The 22,582-nt window shown below is 33.1% G+C and overlaps 1 protein-coding gene across 1 annotated transcript; it reads left to right on the plus strand.

The window, feature by feature from the left end:
• Positions 1-1,261: 1,261 nt before the first annotated feature.
• Positions 1,262-22,146, plus strand: LOC128998594 (inactive serine protease scarface-like). Its single transcript, XM_054424802.1, has 7 exons — positions 1,262-1,445; positions 3,846-3,925; positions 8,247-8,347; positions 9,627-9,765; positions 10,873-10,965; positions 20,779-20,898; positions 21,720-22,146. The coding sequence occupies exons 1-7, from the start codon at positions 1,421-1,423 to the stop codon at positions 22,095-22,097; spliced, it is 936 nt and encodes a 311-aa protein (XP_054280777.1). The 5' UTR covers positions 1,262-1,420; the 3' UTR covers positions 22,098-22,146.
• The last annotated feature ends 436 nt before the right edge of the window (positions 22,147-22,582 follow it).

The raw sequence follows: 22,582 nt of genomic DNA on the forward strand, positions 1-22,582 counted from the left end.
TCCAGACCAATTTTATGTACTTCCCAATTTTATCCTATAAAAGTGGAAGAACGTAATCTGTTTTATACCATCGAATAGTTTACAATAATCAGCTTCTTGAAAACCTGAAATTTTGATTGTCCTGAAATAGGCTCTCTATTTTGTCCTATGGTGTTATTATCTGTCCTAGAATTTTCATAAAATTATTATTTTACAGAGTCTTTACTTCAATATGCTTACATATTTAATTGTAAAATTCAAGGTATTGCAGTTTTAAGTTCATTAAGCCTATCAAGTCCAAAGTCCAGTTAAATGATAGTGGGGTGATGCAAAATAAAATACGGAATTTCATAAACTATTTTGTCAAATAATTTCATATTTTCGGTTTAATGGTAGCTCCAAAAAACTACTCTTGGAATGGATGGATTTTATTAAAGAAACTAAATATTTGTGTTTTTTTTTTTTACAAGTATAAACATATTTATTAAAAAAACCTTATATGTTTAGAAAAATTTATTAATGACAAAAATTAACAAAATGAAAATCAACCTGAGTAATTTTTTTACTATTGCTTGAATTTGTAGTATGTCTAGCAATTTTGATAAATTATGAAGTCTGTGATTACAACTGTTAAACGTCAAGAGAAAATGTGTTATCCTTTTTGACGACTAGAGCACCCGCTAAGCCCCTTAGCTTCTGTACAATCATTATTTTGCACAAACTTATACAGCTATTTGCTATATACAAAATTTAGGTTATGAAAAAATAGGACAACATTTTTTGAGTGTAATAAAATTTGGAAGCAAAACAAAACTTTAAAACATTAAAATTTCATCTCCTAGAAGCTGTTGTCCAACCCAAAACATTATAAAATAATATTGTCCCAAAAACAATTTGATAGAAAAAATTTTGAACATAAGCAGCCGATCAAATCAAACCAAAAACTGTATTGTTTGAACGAATACAGTATAAAATAGGCATTTATACAAAGCTTATAACTCATTATTAGACTAACAATTTAATAAACTTACATTCACGAATAAATAAATTGTCAATAAATAAACCCACACATTTACATTACACAATATCTCAGTCAAATACATCCTAAAAAAGTAGAAAAGGTGTTTACAATTTCTAATTAATTGTTTCAAATTATTCATAAATGGCTGACAGTTTTGGGTTAATCTAATTCATGAGTTTCATAGGTGTAATTTAAATAGTGACCTAAATAAATTGGAAGTTGTACATCCATTTGTGTAAACAAAGCTTTAAAATGATTGTCATTCTGACTGAGATTGTGAAGGTACAATTGTACATTGACACATCTCACGTAAGTGTGAGAGAGCATACATACATACTCCTACGCCAACAGTGTAAAGCTTGATAACAGCAAGGGCACATCGGTACAGCAGCTCAATCGTAAACCGTAAACCATAAGGCCATGTACGAAGCAACACCTATACTATGTAAGTGGTTTTCCTTCTATTTTCTCAATGGTTCCTTCTTTTAATTTGTTAAGTACTTTATAATTACATTTTTAATTTTGGTTAATTTGAAACTTCTCTTTTTGGTGACTGTTTATGTTATGATAAAATATAGTTTTATGAGTTACAGTTTGTAAGACTTGTATATCATTTTAAGATTGTTTATTTCTTTAAATTTTACTTTTCAATTGAACAGGAATTCATATAGTTTTTAGATAGAAAAATAAGTATGTGGTATGTAAAAAAGAAATCAAAAGAAAATTTATTTGGATATTAGCAAAAAGATATTTGTTACATTGAGGATAAAGAGTCTATTTACTATAAATATTTCCTGGGAAAAAACAGTAATTATTTAGTTTTATTTTATTTTTGTTCTACATAGACAACACTTTCACAACAAATTCTTGTCATTTATTTACCGTAGGTCTCGTGGTAAGACCTAGGCCCGGGACCGATTTACCTTTTAATTTTGATGCCCCCAGAGGCCAATAAAAACTATTCGTTCAAATTTTTATATAGATATATAGGTATATATATATAGATTTGATTTATATATGTTTCCGTGAATGTGATAACTTGAGTAATTTTTGTCCAATTTTGATTAAATTTTGTTTAAAGGTGTAAGGCGGGATAAACATGAATGAGTTCGCAAACCAGAATGATCGGACCATGGGAACAGGTCTCATTTTTGACCCTCAAAACATAAAATTTCCCAATTTCTCTCTAAACCTTTTTAAAGAGCTTAAAAAAAACAATTTAGTATATCAAAGTGTTTTTGTACGGTTATTGGTAACGGAGAAAATTAAAAAAAATTTAATTTAAAATTCCTATATTATTCTTATGGAGAATATTGTAAAATGTTGTGGTTTGGTTGTTTATGGATATATTTTGATCAAACATGGCAAATTTATTTATTTTATACTAAACTATTAATATTTTACTAAAAAATACACTTTATTAGTTTCCTTATAGCAGCAAACCTAGGTACTCGTGAAACCTAATGTTATGAATTGAAAATCAGTAGTAGGAGTAGAAATTCCCTTAGTCGGCAGGTTCGCTGCGGAGGGGGTATTTAATTTAAATTTGAATAAAAAACATTCATAAAAAATTAAAGGTTATCATCTAGTTTTGATTGAACAACAAAAAAAGTGTAGATCCTGTATTAACCGTGAATTAAAACTTTCATTTAATGTTTTTTTTACTTACACTTTTTTTACTGAAGTTGATTTGAAAACTTAGAATTCAAACTTAGATATTTTCATGTAATTTAGTACATGACCTGCATTACCTACCTGCACTACAGGTTATGTTTCCAAACTTTCATTTTTTTAAAGAAACATTTAACTAGAACTGTAGCTCTACCTGCAGTAAATTTCCTGTATTAAGGCAGCAGATTTCATTCAACAAACCTCAAATAATAAAGTCACAAACCATGTTTATTTTAGAGAAAAAATTCTGCACAATCTTTACACTTCATCAAATTCCAAATTCTTTTCCGTAAATAGAACCTGAAGTCGGCAAAGTAAATTTTACTATACGAGCATTTTTGTCGAGTCAGGTAAAAAAATATCTGAAACATTACTAGTTTTATTTTTTGTTTTTTTCGTTACACATAATCTTAAGAACCATACCCGTATATAAAGGGCAATTCATAAAGAATACCCAAATTTTAAATATATTTTTTTATTAAAGAGTTGTTATAGAACCTTTAGTTACTATATATGATTATAAAAGAACATGATTTCTTACGCCTTATTTCAAACATGTTTAGAAAATTTTCCGATTTACTTCAATTTTGTAACCAAAATGAACAGTACATTAAAATAAGTTCTTTTATGCCATTGGATTTGTATATTTTCTTCAATTAAAAGTTTAGACAGAGATAGAGCTACAAGAATGAATCACTGACCAGGCTACCGGCTTCCTATACACCACAAATTATTAACCAAATTGATTTTGAAATATTCATGGAAAATCGAGAATGTCATACCCACAATTCAAGATGCTAAATTAAAACTGGATCACCATAGTCTAAAAATAAAAATGTTTAATTTATCTTCACAGTAAATGGGGCCAAAAATATGGGAAATTACTATAGCTGAATAAAGACTATTGACTCCTTTAAATTAATATTACGTCTTTGAGAGATCTTTTATGGAGGCATTATTACTCAAGATTATCAAATTTATATTGTTCACTTATACATTTGTTTATGTTTTATAGATTCATTGGTAACAATACTGTAGGATAAATCACATATCAACCAAATTGATTTAATGTTATTATCTATACAAATTATCAATTTTTGTCTTACATGATAGGGTAGAATTATTTAGCTATTGAAATTTGATTTTTAGAGGCTTATATTGATCCTGCTCCCAGGGTTCTTTGCATTGCCTTTGTTGGTTGGAAGTCAACTCATAAGGCAGACTGCTGTTGATCCCAGTGAATTTCCTTATCAGGTATGCTTCGTAGTGATTAACTATAATTACTGTAATTTTATATCGTCCTACAAGGAACTCCGGATCTAATAATTTGCAATCTTTTCTACATAATTTCCAGGTCTAATTCATTATAAAAAAGCTTGTATGTATAATTGTTTAATGCGGGCAGCAACAAGTTTATTTCCTCAAAATAAAAAATGTGAAATAAATATCTTCTTTTTTTTGTTAAGCTGTTTTTCCTGTCAAGAAGACTCAAAGATAAATAACCGCAATGTTGCTATTTGAGAATTTATTTACTGTAGACTTCCTCTTATCCGGACACCTTTTAACCGGACTACACTCAGCGGAAATTACATCTCTTTAACCGGAAAATTTGTGTCAGCATATCGGTTTAACCGGACTAGATCGGCAGGAAGTGGCCGGTACTAAAACGACTGTTCTTGTGGGAAAGATTTGGGACCAGTGATCACGTGTGTAAATACAATGCTCTCCTAAATTTAAGTCAAATACTGTATACAGTATGCATTCAAACGGTCCGTTTTAACAAGTTTTTGGGGACGTCGGTTTACCCGGAAAACCGTTATCCAGACTGGTTTCCATCCCGAGGAGTCCGGATAAGAGGGAGTCTACTGTACATGGTCTGAACCCAAGGTTCTTGCAAACGCATTAATTGTTAATTGTTTTACAAATTGTTCACATCATTTTAGCCTAACCTGTCTCATCTTGGGTTTTCATCCTATAAAATATATTACAGTCTTGTAACAAACGCAGATTTTACTACCTGATTTGATTCCGATGAAGTGAAAATATTATAACCAATAATAGGAAATATTTTGATCTTTGTAGTTGAAATCGGCATCCGAACCATAATTTTAAATTATGAAGAATGAGTTTCAGGACAAATTTTTATTGATGTTATAAAGTTAGAACTAAGGGAACAACACTGTAAATAACTTCTTTTAAATACTTAAGCATTTAAAAGACATAATACTCTCGCCGCACTAAACCTGCAGACTAAGTCAATGTCCTTGCCTGATGAGATTTTTACTAAAATATTTGCCTACTTAAGTTATAAAATTACAGTTTCTTTCCAAAATCTATGGTAGATGTGGAACTAGTTCATATAGTAGATTTTTAAAAACCTAATTTTCCTCTTTCGTGTCCTTTTCCCATTGCAATTGCAAAGTACGGCTACAAGCACATTATAAATAAACATCATCAATCCTATACGAAAGACAGATGGTTAGTAAGGAATACATCTGACATATTAAGTCATAAGTATTTTATTGCATAAAACATTCTTCATTACAAAGGCATTACAAAGGTGAACAGATGCATGGTCAATCAATAAGTTATAAAAACTAAAACTAAAAAGTTACAAAAAATACAACAAGAACAGTAAATTTGAGAAAAAGTTACCAATTCAAAAAAGTTAGAAAAAAAATGTAAATGAAGATATTGAAGCAATGTCAGAGACAAAAAGATATATTTTACTGAACATCAATCAGGCAAATGGAAATTCACTTAGTCCACATGTTTTCTGACGAGAAATTTTACAACACTTATGCTTAGACTGTTAAACATAACATTTTTGGGCTTAGAGAAGAAAAACTCAGGGCCGATTTACCGAATGAGCACGGTAGGCACGTACCTAGCGTTGGCAATTGGCTCTTTTGGGGGGTGCCAAAAATTGGAAAATAAAAAAATAATTTGGTTATTGTATTTGCATGCGATTGCGGTAAACGTCTGATAATCCCTCGCGGCCGTGTTGACATCATTATCGTCTCCCGTGGCCGTATAGACATCATTATCGTCTCCCGCGATCGCAGAAAAATTCCAAATATTTCCCACGGTCGTGTAGACATAATCATCGCCTTCCTTGATCGCGGCAATATATGAACATATCCCGCGGTCGTGAGGAGATCATCGTTGTCTACCGCAAAGTGAGGCAAATCTCTGATATTTTCCCTCGGTTGTGTGGATATCATCATTGTCTTGCGCGATCACGGTAAAATTCTGAAAATCCCTTTCGGCTGATATCATTATTGAATCTCCTTCGTTAATGAAGAGATCGTTATCATCTCCTCCGGTCGTGAAGACTTCGTAACCGCCTCCCGCGATTGCGTCAAAATGTTAATCATATCCCACAGTCGTGTGAAGATTATCATCGTCTTCCGCGGTCGTGGCAAAATTCTGACTGTTTCCTGCAGTCGTCTAGAAATTATCATCGTCTTCTGCGATCAGGGCAAAGTTCTGATCATCCCTCTCAGAAGTAGAAATACATCTTTCACGCATAATTCGCAGTTCAAAAAAATCCATGCATAATTCCCGGATTACCAGGTCAGTGGTCACCCTTTTATATATATACAATGCAAACGGTGCTACTATTAGTTGTGCCTAGGGCGCTGACATTGTCAAAAACGGGCCTGGAAAAACTTAAGTTTGATAGAATGTTAAAAATAGTAAATTTTTTAATTGGGCAAAAGAAGCAAAAAATCAATTTTTGGGTTAAACCATTGACTATTGGATAAACCCTAACTCCCTACCAAACAACCCCTTTTTTCCTTTCTTCATATGGCTAGTGTTTTATTAATTTTTTCATTATGAAATGTAATAATGGTGTTTAAGAAGGGGAAATTGTAGTTAAACAAGTTTTTATTGCAAACAAATGTTATTTTTAATTTTACAAAAGTATTTGTATGGAAACAGTAAATATTTCATGAATTAATACATTTCCTGGGTTGTAGAAAATACAGAAAAAAAATTTAAAAACTGAAAAAATTCTTTGATAATGTATGCTTTTTTCAAAAATCCTCGTCCAGTGGTTGGTTTGGAAGTACTTTTAAACACACTTCACAAATATTTTAAATTTCCCCCCGGAATATTGATTTTTTAAGGTTTTACACTTAAATTTGGTCTTGGCGTCTTTTTGTCCAAGGAAGACGGTTATCAAAGCAGACATGCCTTTGCAATGGGAGGCTAGATCAGTGGACTCTATGGTTGGACATTTCCATCCAATTGGTTTACAGATAATAAGTTTTTTGGCAAACTTTCAATACTATCAAAATTATCATGATAAAGTTATTAATACTAATTATGATAATAAATCTGAGACACTACTACGCGCGCGGGGGTACGCTGGATCCCCTAATGAACACTGTACTGGTAATACAAGCACTCGCGTGGGGGTATGCCAGACCCAGGGGGGTGATAACAGGTCAATCACTTGGTCAAGACTAACAACCCTGCGGCCAGATGATAGCATATGCTATTTTAGGAAGCTACTGTTATGCTCATCGGGGTTGCCACCATACTTGTAAAATTATTGCAAAATTAACGTACGTGGGGGTATGTCATACCCCCGAGCGCGAGTTTAAGGGTTAAACAAAAAAACATACTGGTCCTGTATCTAGATCCTACCGTGAAGACTAAGAGTAGAAGATAAATTCCCGTTGGGAAATTAGACTAGTATAAACAGAGGGGATCAGAATAACTTCTTGAGAAATTATCATCTCAAATTTAAACCAGGGTAACTGTGTCAATTTAGGATAATAGAAAACAAAATAATTACATTGAGTTGCATTGCAATGTAAATTGATTTTTTTAATGATAAAGGTTACAGCACCCATCAAAGTTTCGGTTTTAATGAGCATTGTTAAATTTGATTTCCATGCTTTCTTCTATCATGGAACCGTTTCAGAATCTGCTTGTCATTTAAATCTACAAATAGTTTGAAATCTGTCCAATTTACAAAACAATATTTACACAGTTGATAAATCACATTGTGAGTTTCACAAGTGGAGTTGTGTACTAATGATGGTATATATTTTGTTTGTCACTTAACTAAATACAGTTGAACTTAAAAAAGAGTGCTTTTTAAATAGTGTAGTTCTACTCAACCCACATAGTGCTGTTAAGTTTTTAGCCATAGAAACTAATCAAAACACGAAACGCTCAAAGTTGTTTGGTTATACATTAATCAATGCTTTTGTAATGTTATTGTCCTTGGCCTCTTTGGATCTCAAACCTTTGCATTCGTCAAACTAATTATCATCTTCAATCTTTATGTTCATGCTCGTATGAAACTTGATAATAAAGTCCCATCTAAAATATAAAGTAATCTATTAAAACTAAGTTGATAGCTACACACCATAGGAACCAAAGGGTTTATTAGAACCTCAAAACCCCCATCCCTTAACCCCAAGCTATACAATTGCAATAATATACCAACAATAAATGTTATTTCTCTTATTCACATACTAATACCCAATACATTTGTAGGTCATATATTTTTTGTAGATCAGTACATTTTCTGCAAGTTTATCGTTTGTTTTCCAAGGTTTTGATTAGTGAGTGCGAAGAAGATCCTAAATGCGGAGGAGCTGTTATTTCAAACGGATTCCTCATAACATCAGCTACTTGTGTGCTCGAGTTCGGAGGGTAAGAATATATTCTTTCTCTTCATTTGAGTTGTGTTAAGAACTAATAAACCATCATTATTCTGGACTGTGGACAAACCATTTGACAGCAGTTTATTACATCTTCATACTTAGTCATTCTCAAAAAAGTGTACATTTTCTGTTATAGAAAAAAAATATATATATATATATATTTATGTGGCAAATAAACATTTTAGCAGAAAATTTATTTATAGTAGCTATATGAACAAGTTGTATAGAATCGTAATCTCTTAAAAAATATGCTATTTGAATTTCCTTTTAGTTTTGGCTATGTAACTATTTTCAAAGATTTAAAATGCATAATACATTTTAAAATTTTTGTTTTCGTGACAATGCTATATAAATGGTGTTGTACAACAGAGATGCTTCTTTAAAAATATGGTACAGAACTTTTGACACACAATTTACAGCTCTAGATTCAAAATACTCTATTAAATGTTTTTTTTGCAAAAGATGTCTTGCTGTGAGGGGAACTAAACAGTCCCAAATACTTCTGTATTTCTTCAGATTAAGTGTGTATTTACTTTAACCTGAATTTTCACAATTTAGTCTGGATTAATGAGGGTTTAAACCAAAGTTAGATTGTCAAACATTGTGTCATATCAATGATATAAACTGCTATATAAATGGTAATAATAAAACACTTACACTATTATTAATACTGTACTAATGAATAGAGCCTGATAAATTTAAAGTAGTAATCAATTTGTTTGTATTGGTGGTATTTGTGTGTAAATACTTCTTGTAGACTTTCATATAACCTTAACTTTCCATTTACTTGGAATACTTGACCTATATTCAAATAATGAAAATTTTAAATGCACATTTAATACCTACATGAAAAGGACATTAAACTCAAAAGCTACTTTCCATTTGAAACACTCATAACAAATTAAATATTAACCACAAACTAAAAATACCACTTGAAATTATACTAAAAATTGGTCTATTATGTCGAAAGTCTTAATTTAGAGGTATGCAGGTATGGACTGTATAACTGTGTCCAAATTCGAGAGTCTTAATCATTGTGTGTGATAATAAAAGTGGTTCAATTATATGCATTCAATCTTTCTTTAGTCAATTGAAACATTTAGAGAGAGAAGTAAAGTAAGTAAACTAAATTTTAGCTCTTATAGATCTTAATTTGTATAAAATTAAATATATCTTCAAATATTAAAGGTTTTACAACTATTTTAGTATTTTGCGAACCATCTGATTCAATTACACTATAAGTGAAGTTTCACAAGAACATTTTTCAGGATTCAGAAATTTCTTCAAGATGCTGTTCTCTACGGGGGAGGAGCAAGTTTATTATTCAACATCGGAGAGGTTGCGGACGCTTCAATACATCCAAAATACATGGTTGATCCAACCACATATGATGTGGCTATTGTCAAGGTATCTTAATTACATTTCAAAAATGTTCTTTACTAGTTTTATGGCATTCTTGTGGGGGGAAATTCAGGTCATGGCCAACATATTTTTTGGTTCCAAAAGAATGCACTTAACTTTAAATTAACTTTTAACTGAATTTGGGAGGGTAAACATTACTTTTTTAAATTTTTTTTAAGAGGTTGGCGGCCTCTTTTAACCTTGGGCCCAAGTCCGCGACGCTACCGACTGAGCCACCGACTCACTAACTTATTATTAGTATTATATTGTTTTGATTTTTAATATTACGATTTAGCTCTCAGTATATTATTAGGATGTAATGACATTGTGTAAATAAACAAAACACTTTCAGAATACATTCAATTTAGATACTAATTCAATTTATTCATTTGACTCATTATTGAGGAGTTGGCTGGTTAGCTGCGTATGCTTATAGTGCTCACCTAGTTTTTACTGTAAAAATTATATTACAAATAGTGAACTTCTTGTCAAAATAAAATATGATGAGAAAACCTAACAGTGCTATCGATGCTAACAGTGTTGATCGATAAGTGTATTTGGCTGGTTAGCTAAACAGTTATAGTGTTCTCCAAACACTGTTTCCAGTTTGACTTTTAGAAATGTCAGTAGTTTTTTTTTAGATGGGTCAAAACTGGGCTAAGCTGTTCTTGATGACTTTTAATTTTTTCCCTATTAAATTTGAAGAAAAAAATTGTTTTTGTCAAAATTTTCAAGTTTGGAATTGGGTCAAAATATCAGTTTAACCTCCTGCTGAACCCAAATAAGTGTTTTTCAAAGTGATAATTACGTGTGTGTGGATGTGTACAGTCGAGCTACAGACTACGAACTATTACTTGTGGTTCAAAATTTGGTATGTGGGTACCCATGGTACCTCCGGGGATTATTTTTAACAATTGTTTTTCCATTGAAACCATAAAATAACAGGAAAATTGAATTTTCTCAAACAGCCCAAATAATTTTGATAAAAATATATTATAATCCTTTAAACTCTAAAAAAATAGTACAACTCCCAATGCTTTAAAAATTACGGTTCAAAAGTTATTTAAACTTTTGTGATTTTCAATCTTTTGAGTAATTCAGTTTATTTTTCAGTACATTCCTGCAGACAAAGGACCAAAGTTGAATTCGACTACTCTGAATGGGACTTGGGATGACCCACAAGGGTGTGTCTTTTCTTCTTGGTGGGTGAGTGTTTATTTGCTGTGTACAATATTTATGTACAGGATGTATTGACATTGGACTATACTCAATAACTTGGTTTATAGTATCAATCACTTGGAATTGATTTCTTTTTAAACTCATGGTGCCTTGAATCAATATACAAAACGAATATTTCCACAATAAAGCAATAAATCATAAATGGTTGCAAACCTTTTAACCCTTCCCGGACGGGTAAAATCGTGACATAGAACAGGAAAAATTAAAGGAAAAAATAAAAATTTTTTTCCTTATTTGTGTTTTGTTTTACAAGTATACATAAAATAAACACAATGGAACACTTCATACTGTCAAAATAACTTTTTACTCGTTTTTAACTATGCGGATATATCCGCTACCTGTCCGCGGATATATCCACCACCCGTCTTTGAAGGTATGACCATGACAATGTTAGGCAATAAATAAAGAACAATATGTAAACAATAAATAAAGACAACGTAGTGTTGAGCGTGAAACGTCGAGGGGGGAGCATAGGAGAGGTGGGTTGTAATAAAATACAAATAAATAAATAAATAATAATATAAATAATATAAATATAATAATATAAATATGAATAAATAATAAATAAATAAAATACAATAATACTAAAAATTAGATTCAATAGACGATAGATAACCTTAATTCACATACAACCCTCATAATTAGACTCGGTTTCAAATTTTCTCAAGAATTCTTTGAAACTCAAACTTTTTGTTATTTCTTGTGTGATAGTTGATGGGGGGCCACCAGTTGACCGACAAGATACTTGGTCGTTTTGCCACTAGACCGTCTTTTTTAATTAAATAGATAAATACTGAAAACCAGTACGTCGACAAGTTATTTCATCGTCAGTCCAGTTGACCGGCCTGTAAAACTAAATTATTATATACGAGAAACCAACTTGTCGTCAATCGACCCGGCCGACATACCACTTGCTCGTCTTTTAGGTGGGGATGTGTTGAGCAGCAGTGCCAGCGGCGCGCGCAGCTGTGGAGGGCGCTGTAGGCGTACCAACTTCTGTATCTTGTAGCGGCGGTTTTTATTCCGATGATTTCCAGCTATCACAATGCAGCGGACTAATGAGGTTTTTTATTACGTGTAATTGTTTGTTTCTCAATCGATATTTGTTTATATACAGTACAGTGAATATAAATATGCCTATATTAATTTACTTCAATTAAATACACGTTTTTTAGCTACTACATTTAAATTATTGAAGAATTACATGAAATCTATTTGTAAAAACTGACTTTGAACATTTCATTACAGCTAAGAAAGTGGTGTCAATAGGATAGTTAAATTAGAATTCTCCGCGAACAAAGATAAAATGTTCAGATCATCTATAAGTATAAGTAGATAAGTAAGTAGAAAGTAAGTATAAGTAAATAAATGACGTATACAACTGTAATAGATCGTTAATCAGAAAAGTGTAAACCAGTTTAGAAGTATGTTAAATAAATAGCAGAGCATATATACAATTCTAATAAATCACTTATCATTCATTAATTACAAACCAAAAACATACTATAGATTAAAGCAAATTAATTTGTCTCTATAATAATTAAATAGATATCCTTATATATAATACGTGAAGGCGATTTATACGAAACACTACTCCTCCGTTAATAATGGACGGAGTTTTACAAATGATGTGTCAAAATTAAGTATTTTTTACGCCCCCTTTCACCAATTCCAGCAAAAAAGTCCTCGGGCTTTGCCCCAAAGACCATCTAAATCCCAATGTATTTCTTATGAAGCAAGAATTTTGTTTACTTAAACATATTAATAACTAGCAGAGCACCCGTCCTTCGTACGGGGTTGGTATATAAGTATAAAATGCTTATTGCAGCTATACTTAAGCTTTGAGTTTGCAATGGGGGGAGGACACAGTTTGATAACATTTACGGTATGATATAACACATCTACCATTGCCATAATGTTCTACCACTGCACCTAAACAATAGAAAAGATAAATTATCAAACATTCGCACAATATCTCAAATTATTCATGAAATAAAAATATCAAACCTAACTGTAAACAATCCTATTTTGACTTGACAGTTCTCATTGTGTATCACAGCTTTTTGTTGCTGCTTAGTTCAAATTAGCTGTTGTCATATATGCAAAAACGAAATAATAATAGTGCTGCACCCAGTTGGGAAACCTTATAACTTTTTAATGCTCTTGCATATTATAGAACCAACTTGTAAAGTTGAAACAGCTGACTAAATTCTTTAATTCCCTTTAAATATGAATACTCATGAGGTTAACATGGGGAACTATAGAGCCACTGGGGCGGAGCCCGAAATGATTTTTGAGATAAGAATATGCCTTAATGTTAATAGGAAATGTTAGCTATCATCATGCCAAATTTCAGACCAATCCGTCTAGTAGTTTATGCGTGATTGAGCAACACACAAACATACACACAAACTCACAAACTTTCAAATTTATAATATTAGTAAGATTTGTATAAATTGCATAACACAGCTGTTCAAAGTAAACACATGATACACACAAGAGCGTTCGTTTTCAGAGTGAGTTCGTTTTCAGTTTCGATAACCGGCGTGGAGTGATTGATTACATTATCTTTGAGCTGACTCTTTTCAGTCATCGGGAAGTATATGGATGTTATTAGTTTTGAAATATCGCCTGTAATACTTTACAATAATTGCTCTAATTCGAGCAACAGGTGCACTAGTATTATAGTCATAGCAGTAAAAATTTTATTAAAAGCGTTATTAAGAGCCATAATTGTTAAAGAAAAATGAAAAAAATGTAATTTTAAAATTTCCATGTTATTCTTATGGAGAATAAGTAAACTGATGTAATTTCCTGTAAAAGGAAAATATTTTTGATAATATTTGGAAATGCATTTATTTTACACCTAACTACGGAGGGGCATTTCACAAAAACACTTTTTACCCTGCCTCTTGCAGCAAACCTATGTGTACTCGTTAAACTAATGCTATTTAAATAGGAAATAAATGTGATATTTTTATAGAGATATTTTATTTATTTTATCTTATTATTATTTAATTTATAATTTTATTTTATTTATAGACATGGTTGTATTTATTTGGTTTGAATGGAAATATTTGCATTGTTTTGTTGGTTGAAAATCCGTGTTTTACAGTATAACACTTTTTGAAATCGTTAAATGAATTTACAAATCAACATTTGTGCACTGTCTGTTGTGGTTTTTAATATCAGCGTTTACACACAACTACATAACAGTAGGCCTATATTTTTCAATGTGTCCAGAATACGTGAAAGGTACGATTATTTTCACTAGAGTTTATCTAGTATTTTTAGGGAAGGTCATCTGCCTTCTTCACTTATGATGTTAATCACCTTATGATTCTTTTATAATGCTTGCTCAAGAGAGAAGATCAGATGTAAGTTCGATCATCCCTACATCCTTACATAAAGGCTAAAAAGTCACAATCATGCAATTGCAGATGAGTTTGTTGCTTTATGTTTTTCGATTATATGTCAAGTATCAGCGGTTGTAGCGAATTACAAATTGCTTTTAGTGAATTTCCCATACAAGGAATAAGTTATTTATGCTTTTTCGTAGTGAAATGTATGCATAATATCGAGGATTAATCATTCTTTTTTACTCGGTATTTCAAAAAAGCCACTTTTATTTATGTGTGTAAATTCCGCTTAGTGAAAATATTGTAGACAATGTTGACCCACCTGTTTAGGGCCAAAAAGAGAACCAAAAATAAAACATTTTGCTACACCCATTTGACAATAGGCTAATTGTGATATTTTGAACGGGATAACCTCTGGGTTTGGTACATTCTGTATAAAAAACATTTAAAATATTTTGAAGTTATAGTTGAGTTTGTTTAGTGGGAAAATTTTTATTTCATGACTGTGGAACAAACGGTTTGTCTGAAATCAATAGTGGGCACCTGACGTGATTCACCCTGTGTAGTAGGCCTACTTCATCCATATCCTTCTAGGAACATCGGAGCAGTTCGCGCTTTCTCACCGACACTACTTTCACTTCCTCCCCCATTCGGAACCATCGACTGATTGGCACCCCTAATGTGCCGGGGAGGGCCATAAATCAGGGAATTAGCTTTAACAATGCCCGGGTGATATTATAACAAAACTTCTGTCTACCTTCGACTGGTACGTTCTGAGTTGCATATTCACGTTAGAGGCTTTTCTTGCCACCATTGAAATTTTAGTTATATCGATCTGCAGGGTGAAGTTATTAATTTCACCCAAGATGGCTACTTTTTTAATTGCATCAATGTTTTTTATAACACCAAAGAGCGGGTTTTCTGAATAAACCTAGATAATACAAAAAATGCTATTGTTGTATGGCAATAGGCCCTTTTGTTGTATTACCCTTTTAAAACATTTTTAGTCTGATTAAACCAAAATACAAATTTTAACTTAATTGTGACGCTGCACTATAGCCAGCTTTTTGAAATTGACATGTTTACTTTAGGCAACTCACCTTTCAAGGTGTAGGATTATTAGTTTTCTTATTTGACTTTTGCAAATATTCCTTAATGCGTTTTGTTGTAAATTTATTTTTACGAAATACAATTTTTATGTAATGAAACATAAACACATTCAATACATTTCAAGAAAAAAAAAATACATGATATAGTCGTCTAAAAAACATTTAAATAAATACACAAACACAACGCACGCAAAACATTTAAAATTTAAAGTAGACCAACCATTAACCGGTCACGGCACCGAGGCAGACTCACTCATTAGTGGAAGTTTGCAGATAAAGCGAAGTCTAAAACACAAAATATAGCGAAACAATTTCAGCAGCATCCGTGAACATCCATGGAGATCACGATGACATCGTAAAATCTCCCGTGACCTTAGCTACATTTGTGAAACCCTCCACAATCATTATTTTTACTTGACGCGAAGACGTTAAAAAGAGAGCCGAAAGAAACACTGTTATGAGTGGACGCATGATTGTAGGTTATTACAGCTGATTGTTCAAAATGTACAACTTTTCAGTTATATTAATCAAACGAACGAATATTTATTTATTTATTTAACCTTTAATCTTCATTTTTACATACCTACCAACTATTCTATATATATTTAACAAACCCATCTTCAAATAATATCACCTCTTATCGCTTCTTTACAACAGGTTTCAATGAATGGTTATGTTGTGTTGATTTCGTTACCGACAGGAAACAGCATTTATCAGTTTTGATTCGGTTATTTACCAAGGGACGTAGAACGCTCTTTTGTATGCATTCGAGTTTTTAAGCCCCTTAGGTTAGTTATCTCATTAACCCACGCTAAAAAGAACTCTGTTATCATGTTGATGAGAAACCTAAGCACTATATAAGATTGGTTGTAGCTCACTTACACTATCAAAGCGAAGTTGACCAACTTCGGTCAAATTCTCATACTACGCAATAGTCCGTATTATGAGAGTATGTCCAAACATATGTTGTGTTTAACATATGCTGCGTTTAGTTTTCCTGCTATAACCTGTTAAAAAGTCAATAAGGGATATTTCAAAATGACTGCCATTTTGATTAGGGATGCGATATTGACCTCTAGTTTGCGCCATTTAATTTGTTTTGAGAAACCCTTTTGAAATGAGGGGTCACATGATAGGTGTTTACATTTGAAAATTTGGTGCTGCCCCTAAAATACCCCATTTTGGGGGCCGGGTACAAGTTCTAACTTGAATGAAAAATCCCATTTTTATGTTTTAAACATGTGCCGAGTTTGGTTTTCCCACTACCACGCGTTATAAAGTTAAGGGGGTGTCCAGGCTTTATCTTGGGCTGCCATTTTGATTACGGTTGCGATATTGACCTCTGGTTTGCGCCATTAGATTTGTCTTGATAAAACCTTTAAAATTAGGGTTCACATGATAGGTTTTAATTTTGAAAATTCAGGGCTGCATTGTAAAAACTGGGGCAAAGTTGTAACTTAGATGAAAAAGTGCCATTTCTTATGTTGTAAATATATGCCGAGTTTGGTTTTTCTACTGCAACGCGTTAAAAGATTAACTGGGGGGTTCCAGACTTTTGCCTAATCCTGTATTCGGCTATAGTTCTGTACGGTACTGCAGAGGCCGTGTTTTGTTTACAATTAGTTTCTTGTTATTTCAGTTATTATTTAAAACATCATTTAACCAAATAATACGATCTAATCATAAACAATAACTCGTGTCCTATTTATATAACTAAACAGGAAAGCACAAACCAAGATATAATAGAAACACAATTTTGTTAACACTAGCGCCCAGTGTCACCGTACATGAACTAGACACGAAAACGAGCTTCAAGATTTACAATGGGGTAAGAAGTCTACTTGTTTTACTCCAAATGAAGAAATTTGGAAAGTATCAAATTCACTCAACCGGGGAGCGACCGTATATATAACATAACATAACATATAACGTATATAACACAATGTGTACCCTACATCGATTCTTTATCAGCACATATGTTTAATACCCCCACCGCAGCAAACCTGCACACTAAGCGAATTTCAACTTGTCTGATTACATTTTTACTAAAATATTTCTATAAATAAGACATATTTATTCCAAATTTAAATATCATTAGATTTAACGAGTGCTTAGGTTTGCTGCTACGGGGAAGGTAAAAAGTGTGTTTGGACCATATATGTCAATAGTATAGGATAAAATAATTAATTTGCCAAATTTTATCAATATATACCCATAGACAAGTAAACTACAACAGTTTTCATTTTCTCCATAAGAATAACATGAGAGTTTTAAATTATACTATTTTTAAAATTTCTCCGTAACCGTTAGGCATACAACAGCGCTTCAATATACTAAATTATTAATTTTTTAAGCTCTTCAAAACGGTTTAAAAAGAAATTGCAATTTTTTTTTGTTTTTAGGGTCAAAAAATGGAAAACCCCATTTTTACCCCATAAAGAACCCCCATAAACCCCTGTTTCCATGGTCAGATTATGCTGGATCGCGAACTCGTACGAATAAACGTAGGTTTACACAATTGTGCAAAGAGTTATCGCGCTAACGGACACACACATACATATGCATTTGAACGGATGGTGTTTTTGGCCTCTAGGGACCTCAAAACAAAAAATTAAATCTGCCCCGGGTCTAGGTCTTACCATGAGTACTACGGTAATAGCATATTCCCTATATGGTAAATTCACTAAAAACAAACTAACTTCATTATAGTTTTAGCTGTTCTGACAAATACAGATCGTAGAAGTAGAACACACTTGCATGGCATGTCCCACGTAGTAGAACCTCTTTAATCCGAACCCCCATAATCCGAACGTCCACTAATCCGAACCCCTCATTGCTGTACTCTATAAACAGTACAGCAGTTCTTTATTGTATACTGTAGTTAATTTACAGTACTGTTTATTCACCATGTTTACTACTGTATTAAATAAACATTGTATTTTACTTTATAAAACATTTTTCACTTTTCCCAAAAAAATGTTGATCAATTTTAGCCATGTTTGAGCTATTGCTATGTAAAAACAACAATATGTTCTGTAATCCGAACTATTCAATAGTCCGAACTACCCCTGGTCCCAATTAGTTCGGATTAAAGAGGTTCTACTGTATACTCAATTCATTATAAAAAATATAAACTAAACAGCACCATTGCAAAAAAAACACCAGTTCAAACCACACACCCGTGCTGACGACATACAGATATACGTCGGCAGCCCCAGTGGTTGACCGGACTATGGTGTCTGGGCGTCCGCGTTTTGGCTCACGTAGCGCGATCCATTGTGCTACATATCGATGGGAGCGACATGCTGACACTTTAGCAGCCTCTCACACACTGCCGTAGCGTAGCGGCCGACACGACGTTGACTTACTACGGAAAGAAACTATTTCAGCGCTCCAAGCGCCCGGTGTCTGGAACTATCCGAGGCAAGATACACCAACGAGGAAAGAGAGAGGCTAAGATACAACAATGAGGAAAGAGGAGGTAAACTGAGGCAAGATACACCATCGAGGAAAGAGAGAGGCATCTGAGGCAAGATCCACCAATGGATCTTGGTGGATATCCACCAATGTGATATCCACATATCACATTGGATATCTACATATCACACATATCGGTGACAGCTAGAAAAAAATAATCCATCCAAACAGATGTTCGTTATTTCATAGATGTCGTATTCTCCAAACAGATGATTAGTATTTGATAAAGACGTATGTGGTAGACATGGGGAGAAAACTTGACAAAAATCCACAAAATTGGGTTTTGAACGTCATCAGTCAGGTTATTTCAAAAGTAGCGATGCATGTTTTAATGGCTAAATACACTCTTGCCAATTCAGTGAACACAAAAAAACTATTTAAATCCCTATCGTATTTCGTATTCGTATTTCAGGAGAAGAACTCTTGTTCATTTTTACATGCAAAGACTACGTAAAATGCCTTCTGGGCCATGACAAACAGACAGACAGAAAGTGAGATAACACATTAAAAGCTTTTTAAAGTATAAACTCAAACATAACCGAAAAATACATAATCCTGAACAATGCACAGAGAAAACTATAATTTTATTTATAGATATTTTATATACACTTTCACTTCTATAAAATATTTTCTTTCTCATGACGCTTGATGAACGGCTTATACACGTAAAATAATAACTTTCTTAAATAGACAATCCTAACGAACTACTGTTGCAGTAAACTTGCGAATATTTCTTACTTTACTCTTACACATGTTTGAAATTTACATCTTGCATTATACACTACTTTGTGCCTGTTGGCTACTATGAATCGTTCGGATTAATTTAAGATATTAAACTTTGTTGATATACACGAGGTAAATTGACCTCCATGATACCCATAATTATACACAGGTACCATATTACCGCACTACAAATTTGATTCTTCAATATACGGTACGTAGTTTTATCCAAACAAACGATCAAAACCCCCGAATGTAATTGTTATTTGACTCAATAGTCAATGCATATAAGCGAGTCTTATCTTTCGATGCAGATTAAATAATACAAAGGCAGAGGAATGCGCGAGACCAAGGACAAGGTCACGGCACGGTTGCTATAGAAACGACGAAACTATCTATTAGAATTGCGCTCCAACGTCAACTAAACGCCAGACTGTACAATAAACACGCCGCGTGTGTAGTGTTCGACGGAGCTTTGGTACTTTCAGTTGGCAATACTGGCTTCTAGCCTCGAGCGAGGTGGTTCAACCATGAGAAGCGCCTCAAACTCCTGGGTAATCCCCGGTTAGCTCCTCCCACTCTGCCCCCTATCCCCACCTAAAAGACGAGCAAGTGGTAAGTCGGTCGGGTCGATTGACGACAAGTTGGTTTCTCGTATATAATAATTTAGTTTTACAGGCCGGTCAACTGGAATGACGATGAAATAACTTGTCGACGTACTGATTTTCAGTATTTATCTATTTAATTAAAAAAACACAGTCTAGTGGCCAGACGACCAAGTATCTTGTCGGTCTACTGGTAGGCTCCCATAGTTGATAGTGATTTAAATATGTTTTCAAAATAGGAACTTGCATGAACACTTTTTGCTTTTTAGAAGATATAGTAGCTATTTTTTACTCTAAGCAAAATATAGTTCTATGAATGGACTTTTTAATGAAATCTCCCCTTGTTTCTAAAGAGTTATACCATAGAGTAAATCTATAAGCTCTCAAGGAGTGAACTTATCTATAGTAAACTGTCAAGCAAACTATGGGATGAAACTTTGGTTACTTATGCATATTGACCTTAACTAAATTAATCTTTTTCCTTGTTCCTTTTGAAAATCTCTTTGTTAGTCAGAGCCAGAAAGCAGACTTCCAGTTCGGTTGACATGGCAACCTGTATCGCTATCGGAATGTTCCCCATACGATCCTAATTCAATATGTTTTGCTGATGACACTACAGAGTTCTTTAAGGTAAGATGTCTTTCAAAATGGAAAATTCAGCTTTTCCATATCATTAGTGTATGAAGTCAAAGAATTAGTCCACCTTATCATTTAATTTATTCTTAGTTTAACTATAGATGAAACTAAATAATATTATTTAAATACCTGCCTGTCCGTGATGCAACAATACATACGTGGTCATACAAGTATCACTATATTTTACCGTATTATTTTTGTATAAATGTATGTTACATACATTTATGTTTCAAGCAGTGTATGTTTGAAATACCCTCCAATCTTGCTAAAAGGAACCAAAATTAGGACCCTGCTAAGAAACAAATTTTTTTTTTAAGCCAAAAATGCAGTAAAAGGGCAACAGCAAATTAAATGTATTTTAATCACTTTAAAAGGGATATATTGCTCCCACAATCACGACAAATTAGTTGTAGCGGATTCCCCTGGTTTTCATAACACATTCCTGTAGCTTTATTTTGATTTTAAAGTCACCTTTCATACTCAACCGTAGATTAGCTTAACATCCCTTCTAGTGGAATTTGAATCAGACAGGACTCTGATGTAGGCCTACATTTTAATGAAAATGCAAATTTTAATGAAAGGAAACTAAAGATAAATAATTTAGACTGTGACCTATTTTACCATCAAAGTCAATTAAAAACCTGGTTACTATAGTCCTCGCCACTCTAAGTTGTGGCAGCCCAAGGTCGCACGGCGTATATCTAGTGCGGCCTTTGGCTGCCTCATCTTAGGGTGGCGAGGACTATATGAAACTAATTCATCAGTATCTACATTATTTTGTTTAAAGTAATATATATATATATATTTTATTCCAGAATGACTATGGTAGTCCAATCGTTTGTGAAAATGTTTTGATGGGAATCGTTCCTCGAAATGGTGGAAAGAAAGCAGTCAACCTAACAGCTGATTATAACTGGATCACAACAACAATCACCGAGCTTTCAGTCACAGTCGTTGAAACAGGAGATGGGGCAGCGGAAGGAAATCAACTATACCTGTTACAAATACTCCAGAAACTAGATGTATTACAAAGAGAACAAGAGTCGAGCACTTCTGATAATCTCACACACTGGAACAATCAAATCGTGGTTCCTCTTAGCTATGTTCTCTTTTCTCTCGTTATTTTCTTTTTTGTTTTACTATTTTTCCTTGTTTTATTTACAGTTGTATTAGTGTATTATAGTAGAAAGTAAATTGTAGATTTATTATCATCTGTAGCAAACCTTTATAGCAAAATACTAACAAGACAATAAAAATTTGTATGATAGTTGTATAGTACAGGTTTTTGTGATCCAAAGTCCCCTTCCCATGGATAAATCAATGGTTCCTAAACTCCTTCAAATATATGTTGGTTCAAAATCAGTTTGCTTTGGAAAGTGTTGATTTTTAATAGAGAATATAGATTTTTGAGCTGAGCCAAGCCTGACCTACAAGCTTGAGGGATCTAGCACAAAGTCTGGAAATTAGCTTGAGCCGAGCTTTTACAGCCGCAATAACATCGCTACTGCAGAACGCGACTGTGAGAATCGGGCCCACACGATTGAAAGATTCACGCTTTTGCCGCGATCGTGGATGTTGACGAGAACATTCCACTGCGGGTGATAATGATGATATTTCCGGGAAATGTTCAATATTTTGCAGTGATTGCGTTAGACAATAATGATGTGTACAAGATTGC

Source organism: Macrosteles quadrilineatus, unplaced genomic scaffold (genome assembly GCF_028750875.1).
Source record: "Macrosteles quadrilineatus isolate MER2022 unplaced genomic scaffold, UCM_ALF_1.0 Scaffold_7__1_contigs__length_78375512, whole genome shotgun sequence".
NCBI classification, from domain to species: domain Eukaryota; kingdom Metazoa; phylum Arthropoda; class Insecta; order Hemiptera; family Cicadellidae; genus Macrosteles; species Macrosteles quadrilineatus.